This window comes from Cyrtonyx montezumae, unplaced genomic scaffold (genome assembly GCF_038088225.1).
Source record: "Cyrtonyx montezumae isolate F1298 unplaced genomic scaffold, pur_monq_1.0 scaffold_42, whole genome shotgun sequence".
In the NCBI taxonomy this organism is placed as follows: domain Eukaryota; kingdom Metazoa; phylum Chordata; class Aves; order Galliformes; family Odontophoridae; genus Cyrtonyx; species Cyrtonyx montezumae.
The window spans coordinates 1,332,445-1,345,234 of NW_027072048.1; the positions used below are offsets into that span (position 1 = coordinate 1,332,445).

Genomic DNA, 12,790 nt, shown 5'->3' on the forward strand with positions numbered 1-12,790 from the left:
TCCCATTTATCCCATCCCATCCCATCCATCCCATCCCAACCCATCCCATTTATCCCATCCCATCCCATTTATCCCGTCACATCCATCCCATCCCAACCCATCCATCCCATCCCATTTATCCCATCCCATTTATCCCATCCCATCCCATTTATCCCATCCCATCCCAACCCATCCATCCCATTTATCCCATCCCATCCCACCCCACCCCATCCCTCCCATCCCATCCCACCCCATCCCACCCCACCCCACCCCACCCCCTGCTCCGGCTCCATCCTGCACCCCACCCCACCTTTCCCAGTGCTCAGAACCACACACACTGCAGTGCGGGCGCTCCGTTGCAGCTCAGGTTGCTCTGCTCCCCCTCCCCGAGCGACCCAGGATTTACCAGCACGCAATCTGCTCTCATGTGGGGCACTGCTGGGGGGGGGGGGGACCGACAGTGCGAGCGTCAGCGAGTGCAAACAAACAAAGCAACCGACGGCAAAGCGAAGGAGCACTGTGCTGCGCGGGGACAGCGCGGTGCGATGCGGTGCAGTGCTGTGTGTGCAGCTCCAATGCAGTGCAGTGTGTGCAGCTCTGTGCAATGCAGTGCAGTGTGTGCAGTGCTGTGTGTGCAGTGTGTGCAGCTCTGTGTGTGCAGTGCAGTGTGTGCAGTGTGTGTGTGCAGTGCTGTGTGTGCAGTGCTGTGTGTGCAGTGTGTGCAGCTCTGTGTGTGCAGTGCTGTGTGTGCAGCTCTGTGTGTGCAGCTCTGTGTGTGCAGTGTGTGCAGCTCTGTGTGTGCAGTGCTGTGTGTGCAGCTCTGTGTGTGCAGTGCTGTGTGTGCAGCTCTGTGTGTGCAGTGTGTGCAGCTCTGTGTGTGCAGCTCTGTGTGTGCAGTGCAGTGTGTGCAGCTCTGTGTGTGCAGTGTGTGCAGCTCTGTGTGTGCAGTGTGTGCAGCTCTGTGTGTGCAGTGCTGTGTGTGCAGTGCTGTGTGTGCAGTGTGTGCAGCTGTGTGTGTGCAGCTCTGTGTGTGCAGTGCAGTGTGTGCAGTGCTGTGTGTGCAGCTCTGTGTGTGCAGTGCTGTGTGTGCAGCTCTGTGTGTGCAGTGCTGTGTGTGCAGTGCTGTGTGTGCAGTGCTGTGTGTGCAGCTGTGTGTGTGCAGCTCTGTGTGTGCAGCTCTGTGTGTGCAGTGCTGTGTGTGCAGCTCTGTGTGTGCAGCTCTGTGTGTGCAGTGCTGTGTGTGCAGTGCTGTGTGTGCAGCTCTGTGTGTGCAGCTCTGTGTGTGCAGTGTGTGCAGCTCTGTGTGTGCAGTGTGTGCAGCTCTGTGTGTGCAGCTCTGTGTGTGCAGTGCTGTGTGTGCAGCTCTGTGTGTGCAGTGCTGTGTGTGCAGCTCTGTGTGTGCAGCGCTGTGTGTGCAGTGCAGTGTGTGCAGCTCTGTGCAGTGCTGTGTGTGCAGCTCTGTGTGTGCAGTGCTGTGTGTGCAGCTCTGTGTGTGCAGTGCAGTGTGTGCAGCGCTGTGTGTGCAGCTCTGTGTGTGCAGTGCTGTGTGTGCAGTGCTGTGTGTGCAGCTCTGTGTGTGCAGTGCAGTGTGTGCAGCTCTGTGTGTGCAGTGCAGTGTGTGCAGCTCCAATGCAGTGCAGTGTGTGCAGCTCTGTGTGTGCAGTGCTGTGTGTGCAGTGCTGTGTGTGCAGCTCTGTGTGTGCAGTGTGTGCAGCTCTGTGTGTGCAGCGCTGTGTGTGCAGTGTGTGCAGCTCTGTGTGTGCAGCTCTGTGTGTGCAGTGTGTGCAGCTCTGTGTGTGCAGCGCTGTGTGTGCAGTGTGTGCAATGCAGTGCTGTGTGTGCAGTGCTGTGTGTGCAGCTCTGTGTGTGCAGTGTGTGCAGCTCTGTGTGTGCAGCTCTGTGTGTGCAGTGCTGTGTGTGCAGCTCTGTGTGTGCAGTGCTGTGTGTGCAGCTCTGTGTGTGCAGTGTGTGCAGCTCTGTGTGTGCAGCTCTGTGTGTGCAGTGCAGTGTGTGCAGCTCTGTGTGTGCAGTGTGTGCAGCTCTGTGTGTGCAGTGTGTGCAGCTCTGTGTGTGCAGTGCAGTGTGTGCAGTGCTGTGTGTGCAGCTCTGTGTGTGCAGTGTGTGCAGCTCTGTGTGTGCAGTGTGTGCAGCTCTGTGTGTGCAGTGCTGTGTGTGCAGTGCTGTGTGTGCAGTGTGTGCAGCTGTGTGTGTGCAGCTCTGTGTGTGCAGCTGTGTGTGTGCAGCTCTGTGTGTGCAGTGCAGTGTGTGCAGTGCTGTGTGTGCAGCTCTGTGTGTGCAGTGCTGTGTGTGCAGCTCTGTGTGTGCAGTGCTGTGTGTGCAGTGCTGTGTGTGCAGTGCTGTGTGTGCAGCTGTGTGTGTGCAGCTCTGTGTGTGCAGCTCTGTGTGTGCGGTGCTGTGTGTGCAGCTCTGTGTGTGCAGCTCTGTGTGTGCAGCTCTGTGTGTGCAGTGTGTGCAGCTCTGTGTGTGCAGTGCTGTGTGTGCAGCTCTGTGTGTGCAGTGTGTGCAGCTCTGTGTGTGCAGCTCTGTGTGTGCAGTGCAGTGTGTGCAGCTCTGTGTGTGCAGTGTGTGCAGCTCTGTGTGTGCAGTGTGTGCAGCTCTGTGTGTGCAGTGCTGTGTGTGCAGTGCTGTGTGTGCAGTGTGTGCAGCTGTGTGTGTGCAGCTCTGTGTGTGCAGCTGTGTGTGTGCAGCTCTGTGTGTGCAGTGCTGTGTGTGCAGCTCTGTGTGTGCAGCTCTGTGTGTGCGGTGCTGTGTGTGCAGCTCTGTGTGTGCAGCTCTGTGTGTGCAGCTCTGTGTGTGCAGTGTGTGCAGCTCTGTGTGTGCAGCTCTGTGTGTGCAGTGCTGTGTGTGCAGCTCTGTGTGTGCAGCTCTGTGTGTGCAGTGCTGTGTGTGCAGCTCTGTGTGTGCAGTGTGTGCAGCTCTGTGTGTGCAGCGCTGTGTGTGCAGTGTGTGCAATGCAGTGCTGTGTGTGCAGTGCTGTGTGTGCAGCTCTGTGTGTGCAGTGTGTGCAGCTCTGTGTGTGCAGTGCTGTGTGTGCAGTGTGTGCAGCTCTGTGTGTGCAGCTCTGTGTGTGCAGTGCTGTGTGTGCAGCTCTGTGTGTGCAGTGTGTGCAGCTCTGTGTGTGCAGCTCTGTGTGTGCAGCTCTGTGTGTGCAGTGCTGTGTGTGCAGCTCTGTGTGTGCAGCTCTGTGTGTGCAGTGTGTGCAGCTCTGTGTGTGCAGCTCTGTGTGTGCAGCTCTGTGTGTGCAGTGTGTGCAGCTCTGTGTGTGCAGTGCTGTGTGTGCAGTGCTGTGTGTGCAGTGCTGTGTGTGCAGTGCTGTGTGTGTGCAGGAACGGAGCAGCGGGAGAAGGACTGAGGCAACAGGAGCGGGGGTCCCCACGGGAGGGGTTTGGGGATCGATAGCCCAGGAGGCAGAGAGCAGCAGCCCCGGGATTTGCTGACAGGGGCGAAGTGGGGGAGCAGAGATCCCGAAGGAGCAAAGGTCATAAGGAGCAGAAAGGGGCGGAGACGGCGGCTCTGGGGGGTGGGAAACGGGCGATGGCTGCAGTAATGCCCCCCACGTACCGCGCGACGAGCTGCGGGGCACCGCACTCGTGGGGCAGGACGCCGTGGGGAGCCCCGGAGTGGGGCTGCAGGAGGAAGCTCTGACCCACGGGTGCCGTGTGCTCCCCGCAGCGGGGCTGGGGGCAGGCGTGGGGCCGCGTGTGCGGGGTGGGAGTGGGATGGGCGGCTCGGGACGCGTTGCACGGCGGCGGGGCCGCGGGAGCTGCGCTCATCCGGAGCAGAACAGAGCGCGGGGCGCCCGCAGCTCGAGGAGAAGCGGAGGAGAAGCGGAGGAGAAGCGATGTGCGGCTCTGCGGAGGGCTCCAGCTCCGATCGCTGCCGCACGGACGGAGCCTCAGGGGGGGACCTCGTCCCAGCGGCTGCTCTGCAGCGCCCGCGGTGCTTGGGCGGCTCCCCAGCTCACCCAGCGCTGCGTGGGGGCGTGGGGGGCGTGGGGGCGTGAAACGAGAGCTGGGGACAGCTGGGTTAGGGTTAGCACTGGGTTAGGGTTAGGACTGGGTTAGGGTTAGGGTTAGCACTGGGTTAGCATCAGGGTTAGGGTTAGGGTTAGCCCTGGGTTAGGGTTAGGGTTAGCACTGGGTTAGCATCAGGGTTAGGGTTAGGGTTAGCCCTGGGTTAGGGTTAGGGTTAGCCCTGGGTTAGGGTTAGGGTTAGCCCTGGGTTAGGGTTAGGGTTAGCCCTGGGTTAGGGTTAGCCCTGGGTTAGGGTTAGGGTTAGCCCTGGGTTAGGGCTGCACTGCATTGCTCTGTGCTGCGGTGCCCCACGCAATCCCAGCGCTTCCCTCAGCCCCTCATTAAGCAGCTCGCTCCTCTGCAGTAATTACTGCTCTTTAGCACTGCCCGCCCTCACGGAGCCCCTGGCTGCCCCCCATCCCCCCCCACTGCTCTCACGGACACAGAGCTATTTTTACCCCTTTCCTCCATGAGTCGCTCCTCTCCCAGTGCCAGGAGTGGGATTTGGAGCAGCTCCGTTGTCACCGTCACCTCCAGGGCCACTGTCACTGCCCCACTGTGTCCCCAGGCCAGCAGATCCTTCCCCATAGGGTCACCAGCATCCCCATAGGGCCAGCAGCACCCATCCCCATGGGTCCAGCAGCACCCATCCCCATAGGACCAGCAGCACCCATCCCCATGGGTCCAGCAGCACCCATCCCCATGGGTCCAGCAGCACCCATCCCCATGGGTCCAGCAGCACCCATCCCCATGGGTCCAGCAGCCCCACGGGCAGTGACGCTCGGGGCTTTGGGGTGGCGGTGCCGGCTGTGACCCCACGCTCTCCTCGTCCCCCCACGTCCCCCGTTCCCTCCTCACGTCTGACGCCATCTGGACGGCGTTGGCCCTTCTGCCGCGCGGCGGAGGATCGTTAACACGAAGCATATGCTCGCTTTGAAATTAGTAATAATCGGAGGCTCCCACCAGCTGCCGCTAATTGCTTCCCCCTTCGCCGCGGTAACCGGGAGCGGCGGGGTGGAAACGCGGCCCCCTCGCGGTGGCATCGCTGCACGGCCCCGGGAAGGGGGTCCCGGGGAAGGGGATGTGGGGCGCAGTGGGGCCGCGGAGTTCCACGTCGGCTCCGTGCGGTGCAGCGCTGCGGGCGCTGAGCTCCGAAGTGCGGGATCGCGTGAAGCCGTGCGGCTGCGGGGCGGCTCCGCGGGGACGGGGCGTGGCAAAGGGCACTGCACCTGAAAAGCACCTGAGCTGCGCCTGAGCTGCACCTGAGCTGCACCTGAGCTGCACCTGAGCTGCACTGCGCCTGAACTGCACTGCGCCTGGACTGCACCTGAGCTGCGCCTGAGCTGCATCTGAACTGCACTGCACCTGAAAAGCACCTGAGCTGCACCTGAGCTGCACCTGAGCTGCGCCTGAGCTGCATCTGAACTGCACTGCACCTGAAAAGCACCTGAACTGCACCTGAGCTGCACCTGAAAAGCACCTGAATTGCACTGCATCTGCACAGCACTGCATCGCATCCTCACAGCGTTTGATCTGCACAGCACTGCACAGCACAGGAGGGGGGGGTGGGGAAGTGTCCGTGCGATTCGGACCTGCGGGACCGGAGCCGGGACCCCCAGGGCCGTGCCCTCACTGCCCACATCCCACTGAAACCCCACGGGATCGATGGGGGTCGGCCGGGGGCACCGCCCCGTGGCCGTGGGATCGATGCGGAGCAAAGGAAACGCGGCCGAGGACGCGCGGTTTTACGGCTTCCTCCCCAGGAACGGCCGCGTTTTATGGACTGCTGCTAATTGCCAATTAATTACGCTGCAGCCGAGGGCAGAAAGCAGCCCGCATCCGCCCCACGGGGTGGGCAGGGGGCAGCAACCTCCTTTTTTCCTCCTATCTTCTATGCAACCCCTCCGGTGATGTCTCAAGCCACCAAAAGGGCTTTAAAAAAACCCCAAAGCAGTCGCAGAACCCACCGGGCCCCCCATCCCCCCGCCCCCCCCACCTTGCCACCCCTTTTCCTATTCCCCACCCCGAGGACGGCCCCATGAGACAGCGGACAGAACCCAGACCCCTCCATTAAGCAATGGTTATGAATGAAGGGCTGTGCCCCGCCCCGTCCAGGGGCTGATGGACATCAATCCCGGCACTGATTAGGGCTTTGTCAATTAGCACCTCTAATGCTGCCCCCTAATTGTATTAGGGACTCCGCGGCGCGACGCTAATGCAGTTTGCAGCTGCACTGTGGCGCCTGGGATTCAGACACAGCGCTGCAGAGCGGCCCTAATGCGGGGGTACGGCCACGGGGAGAGCTGTGGGGCCATGGGGGGGCAGGTCGGGGTTGGGGTTACAGTTTTGGATGGGTCGGGGTTGGGGAATGGGTTGGGTTGAGTTGGGTGAGGGTTTCAGTTGGCTTGGGGTTGGGCTGGGGTCTCAGTTGGGTTGGGTTGGGGTTGGGTTGGGGTTTGGGTTGGAGTTTGGGTCTCAGTTGGGTTGGGTTGGGGTTTGGGTTGGGGTTGGTTGGGGTTTGGGTTGGGGTCTGGGTCTCAGTTGGGTTGGGTTGGGGTTGGGTTGGGGTTGGGTTGGGGTTTGGGTTGGAGTTTGGGTCTCAGTTGGGTTGGGTTGGGGTTGGGTTGGGGTTGGGTTGGGGTTTGGGTTGGAGTTTGGGTCTCAGTTGGGTTGGGTTGGGGTTTGGGTTGGGGTTGGTTGGGGTTTGGGTTGGGGTCTGGGTCTCAGTTGGGTTGGGGTTGGATTGGGGTTGTGGTTTCAGTTGGGTTGGGATCAGGTTGGGGTTGGACTTGGACTTGGGATGGGGATTGGGTTTGAGTTATGATTTGAGGTATTTGGGTCTGGATTTGGGTTTGGATTTGGGTTTGAATTTTTGAGTTTGGGTTTGAGCTCCGTTTTGAGTTCGGGTTTGATATTAGGTTTGGCTTCGGGTCATGATTTGGGTTGGGATTTGAGTTCTACGGGTTTGGGTTTGCATACGGGTTGCTGTTATTTGGGTTTTGCTTTGGGTTCAGATTTGGGTTTCGGTTATTCGGGTTTGACTTCGGGTTTGCCCTCTTCTTTGGGGTGGAGGCAGCAGCCTTTAAACGCCCGAGCAGATCTCTGCCGTGATGAGCTGTGCTCCTGAATGATTTGTAATCAGCATCACACAATGACGACGCATCGCTCATCAGATTAAGGCGCTCCGGGTTTGTGTGGGGTTTTGTGCTCCAATCTCTTCCCCCTCTCTCCCGTCCATTCGTGCTTTCTCATCTCACACTCACCCCACACTGAGCACCCCAAAGGGGTTTGCCATCGTTGCGTCCCCCTTTGTGCTTCCCATCCCGTCTCACGTCCCATTTTCCACCCAAAAAGTTGAACGAGGAACCCGGAGAGGTGGGAACCCACCCCCCCGTTCCCCCCCCGAGGAAAACAATTAGCGGCAGCCTCGTTAGCGCAGCGCAGTGCAAATCCCATTACACCCACAGGACCTCCGAGTCCGGGAGGTGTTACCACTCCACTTAACGAAGAGAAACCGCTGCGGAGGGGTCGCAATGGGACCGCGGCGGGAGGGGAGCGCTGCGCGAGCACCGCTTGACAATGAGTCCCCGCCATAACGAGCCCTAATTAACTCGGCCGCACCTTAGAGATCTTTTCCCTCTCCTTTCGTGGGTTTTGCCGGAGCATCCCCGCGCCCCGGCCGCTCCCGGCCCCTCCAACGCGACGCGATGGACGGATACGCGGCTTTAATCGGTGTCATGGAGAAAGCACTTAATTTGCCTTATTAAAAGTCTGCACTTTGGATTTTCGGGATTCGGGAAATTAATTCAAGCACCTAAGCGTTTATTTGGCGGAGGGGCGGCATCAATAATTCATGGCTCCTGCTCTGCTTCGGGAGGGAGAGCGGCGGGGTGGTGGGAACGCTCCGCAGCAGCGGGGACGTCGGGGAACAGAAGAGGGATTTGTAGGGTGCGCACCCCTGGGGCGGGCGTCCTGCCCTCGTGGTGTGAAATGTGCAGCCCCAGAGCTGTGCACCGCTGCTGCGGCGCGGGATGTGTGCGCTGGGGGCTGCTGCTCCTTGCGGTGTGGGATCTGCACCCCTGGGATGCTCACCCCCCCCGCCCGGCCCTTATGGCGCGGGATGTGCGCCCCTGGGATGCCCCCCACCCCTGCGTGGCGTACCCCCGTGTCCACGCTTCCCCACCCCGCCGTTAAGGTGTGGGGCGCGCACCCCTGGGCCCACGCTGTGCCCGCTTTCGGGGCGCCCCGTGCCACGCTCCCGAGCCCGGCGGTGCCGACCCCACAGCGCGGGCGGACAGTGCCCTCCAGCGGCCGCAGCTGCCCAGATGTGCACCGCTGGCGGCGGGGCCGAGCACCCCCCGCTCTCACTGTTTGTTCTTCTTGGCCGACTGGAAGACCACGTTGTCGTACTCGGTGTCCCCAGGCCACTCCTTGCCCTGCCGCAGCGGGACGGCCCTCTTGGGCACGGCGTAGTCGTCCCGCTGCGGGCTGTAGGGATACTCGTGCCCCGAGGGCTCCTCGGGGGCCGCCTGCAGCCTCCACGCTTCGCCCTTCACCTCCTGGGGCTCATCGTAGACGCTGTGGGGGCTCACACCCTCGGGCTCGTCGTAGATGTGCTCCGCTTTGGCGCGGGGACGAGGCAGCGGACGCCCGCCCGACTCCTGGATGCTGTCATACAGCGGATCCGGATTTCCAGCGGGGCCGTGGAGGACACCCCCGAATTTTCCAGCCATCAGCGACTTGGCGATGGTATCAAAGGGAACGGCGTACTCCATTTCGCCCGCGGCATCCTTCCTCCTGCCCTTCCCCGGGGCTTTGGGCACGGCCGAGGGGGCGGCGTGGAGCGGGGGGCTGCAGGGCTCGCTGTAGACGCCCTTAGCGCGGTGCTCCTCGTGCTCCTGCGAGGGGAGCTGGCATTGCTGGTGTGGCCGCGTGCCCTCGTCCCCAGGGCCGCCCCGCTCCCGCTGCACGGCGATGGCCGACTCGATCACCTGGAAGATCTCGTTGCCTTGCCTGGTCTCGAATTCGAAGTTCCCTTCGCCGGAGGCGCAGCGCCGGCCGGCCTCGAAGGAGAAGGTCACCTGGGGAGGGGACACCGTCACAGGGAGGGGGGAGGGGTGGAGCGTGGGGACGTGGGTGGGGGGCACGGCGGGGAGGGCTCGGTTGGACGTGGTCATCTCAGTGGTCCCCTCCCACCACAGTGATTCTGTGATGGGTTGTGGCAGTTGGGTGTGAGGATTTTTCCACCCTTAACAATTCTACGGGCACTGTAGGGATGGGTCAGCGGTTGATTGACGACCTCATGGTCTTCTCCAACCTTAATTATTTTATGGGCGTGGTGAGGATGGGCCAGCAGTTGACTTGATGACTTTATGGTCATCTCCAACCTCAAAGACTCTATGAGTACAGTAGGGATGGGTCAGCGGTTGATTGACGACCTCATGGTCTTCTCCAACCTCAATGACTATGAGCACAGTGGGAGTGGGCTGACAGTCGGACTCAATGATCCCAGAGGACATTTCCGACCTCGACGACGTTATGCTCCTACGATCTGCAGCGCTGCCCCCCCTCCACGATCCCAGGGTGGGATCCCCCCCGCACCTTGTCCCTCCCGAAGCGCCTCAGGAAGCGGTAGGGCCAGCTGTAGAGGACGTCCCCGCTCTGCACATCGCGCAGCTCCAGCGCTCCCTCGCCCGCCCGCAGCACGAAGCGGCCCCGCAGGCGGCAGCGCTCCGAGGACTCGGTGGTCCTCAGCGTCACCTCGAAGTCGCGCTCCACGCCTGGGGATGGGAGGAGGGGGGGTTGGGGACGTTTGCACGGTGCGTCCGGCTGATAAAGGAAAGCCGCAGCGGAACGCAGCTCCGCCAAACCGCAGCGCAGGAAAAGCCGCTTCTGAAGGCCGGGCTGCCCGCAGCACGCTGCTCGCCCCGAGCGCGGCCCCCTCCCCGCACGCAGCACTCGCCTTTGCCCCGGGAGCTGTACAGGGAGTTTTCCTCCATGGAGAACTCGCCGTCGGCACTGAGCTGCGCGTCCTTCCCCGCTGCCTGCTCCTCCTGGCTCCCCTGCGAGGATGGAGTAAGCGGTGAGCCCCGGATCCCGCTGTCCTGCTGACCCCCATCCATACCACAAAGGGACGCGGCCGTACCCCACACTGAGCCACCCACACCCCACACGGACCCAGCGTCCCACCGTATGGTTATCCCGTCCACCTATAGCCCAAAAGGCCCCACCCATACTTCACATGGACTCGTCCACACTCCAAATGGACCCACCCGTACCCCAAATGGGCCCACCCCCACCCCAGACTGACCCACACACATCCCGAATGGACCCAGCATCTCTCACACCATGGTTACCTCATCCATCCATACCCCAAATTGAACCATCCATACCCCAGACTGACCCACCCAGACCCCAAATAGACCCACCCCCGCCCCATACTGACCCACCTACACCCCAAATGGACCCAGCATCCCTCACACCATGGCTATCCCCCCCACCCATACCCCAAACGGACCCACCCCCGCCCCAGACTGACCCACCCACACCCCAAACGGACCCAGCATCCCTCACACCATGGCTATCCCCCCCACCCACACCCCAAACCGAACCATCCATACCTCAAACAGACCCACCCACACCCCAGATCGACCCACCCACATCCCAAATGAAATTACCCATACCCCAGTCTGACCCACCCACACCCCAAACACCCCATCCCCCACCCCAGTCTGCCCCACCCCCACCCCACACGCACCCAGCATCCCCCCCACACTCCTCCGGCTCTCACCGGGAACGCCAGCTGGCACAGGCTCCGCACCCAGCCCTGGGCCTGGCCGCCCTCGGCCGCCAGCAGGTAGCGCTTCTCGGTGGTCTCCAGCAGGAAGGGGGTGGTGGTGCGGGGGCAGCTCGCCTCGCCCCCCGCCTCGGCCACGTGCACGCAGTCGCTCATCCTCAGCAGGCGCCGGCTGCTCTCGCCCTTCCGCGGTTTGTCGGCGCCCTCGAAGAGCTCCAGGCGGGCGGAGGAGCAGGGGGTCTCCCGGTATAGGACGCCCCAATACTTCTTCCATTTCTGATGGCAAAAGTAAATAAGGACGGGGAGCCCGGCTTCACCAGCGCCGCTTTCGTTCTTCCAGGGGATTCCATCAGCAAAGTGCTCCGTGAGCCGGGAAAGGTCAGAAAACGCCCACGGGGTCCCTGGGGAAGTGGGCAGTGCGGGGAAAGGGTCTCCAGCCCCAAACACAGCATGAGGGGGACGTGCGAGGGGGGACGTGGCGGCTGCTCAGCATCACCCAGCTCGGGTGGGAGGTGGGGAAACCATCCCCCTGCCCACGGCATCCCACTGCTCACAGCATCCCACTGCTCACGGCAGCCCCTTACCCACAGCATCCCCTTACCCACAGCACCCCTTACCCACAGCACCCCTTACCCACAGCACCCCCTTACCCACGGCACCCCCTTACCCACAGCACCCCCTTACCCACGGCATCCCCTTACCCACGGCACCCCCTTACCCACGGCACCCCCTTACCCACGGCACCCCCTTACCCACGGCACCCCCTTACCCATCGCACCCCTCTTCTCATTTCACCCCCCGCCGTGGCATCCCCCTGCAACCCACACCCCCCAGCGTGCTTCCAGCCCCCATTTACTCCCCTGTTCCCAAAACCACCGACCCCGAACGGCAGCCGGCAGCTCTCTGCGTCCTGCGTGGGGCTGCGCGGCCCCAGGGGAAGTTCTGCACCAAAACTCTCCTGCACGGGGAACCCGCGGGGCCCAGCAGCCGAACCGCTGCACCCCCCATGAGGGCCACGCTCCAAACCCACCCCACGGCCCGATGCCCACTCACCCTCCCCACCCAGCACGGCCCACGGCGCTCCTTCCTCCCTGCGCGAGAGCACCGTCACCGCTGCAGAGGGGCTCCGTCCCAGCACGGTGTCCCCCAGCTCAGGGTGCTGCCCGTCCCACCCCCGTGCCACGCAGCCCCCCGAAGCCCCCAGCCCAAAGCAGCACGCCCGCACCTTGCCGAAGGTCTGCTGCAGCTGCAGGTGCAGCACGCCCTGCTTCACCACCGCCTCCTCCATGCCGCAGCCCCGAGCACCCAACCGTGCTGCCCCTCCGGCACCCCACGGCCCCGGCACCCCACGGCCCCGGCACCCCACGTGACGTGCGGTCGGGTGCTGCTGCTTCCTCCCCGTGCTCGGCTTCCTGCCTTCGTGTCGTGACCATAAAGGGCAGTGGGGTGCAACGCTGCGTGTGGGGCCCTGAGCGGCAGATGGGGGGAAGTGGGGGTCTGCAGAAAGAGGGGTGATGGGGTTTGGGGGGTGGGAGTCTGTCTGCAGTGCGATGCTGATGCTCGTCCTGCACGGGTCAGTGCTGCACAGTGCCCTGCTGTGTGGCATGGGGTGGGGATGGGGTGGGAATGGAAATGGGATGGGGTGGGGATGGGGTGGGAATGGAAATGGGATGGGGTGGGAATGGGATGGGAATGGGGATGGGATGGGAATGGGAATGGGGTGGGAATGGGAATGGGATGGGAATAGGGATGAGGTGGAAATGGGCATGGGGTGGGATGGAAATGGGGATCGAATGGGATGGAAATGGGGATGGGATGGAAATGGGGATCGAATGGGATGGAAATGGGGATGGGATGGGATGGAAATGGGATGGAAATGGGCATGGGAGGGTGGGGGCCGTGGGCTCGGAGCAGGCTGCACCGTGGGGCGGATCTGTGGCACTGCTGCTCACAGTGCGTGTGGGAAACGCAGCCCTGAGTG

At 62.4% G+C, this 12,790-nt stretch overlaps 1 protein-coding gene across 1 annotated transcript; it reads right to left on the reverse strand.

Moving 5' to 3' along the window:
* Nucleotides 1-8,164: 8,164 nt before the first annotated feature.
* On the reverse strand, nucleotides 8,165-12,106 carry DOK2 (docking protein 2). The gene is made up of 5 exons (XM_065747128.1): nucleotides 12,035-12,106; nucleotides 10,804-11,085; nucleotides 9,976-10,075; nucleotides 9,615-9,793; nucleotides 8,165-9,094 (listed from the first exon to the last, which is right to left on the reverse strand). The coding sequence occupies exons 1-5, from the start codon at nucleotides 12,095-12,097 to the stop codon at nucleotides 8,378-8,380; spliced, it is 1,341 nt and encodes a 446-aa protein (XP_065603200.1). The 5' UTR covers nucleotides 12,098-12,106; the 3' UTR covers nucleotides 8,165-8,377.
* Between the last annotated feature and the right edge of the window lie 684 nt (nucleotides 12,107-12,790).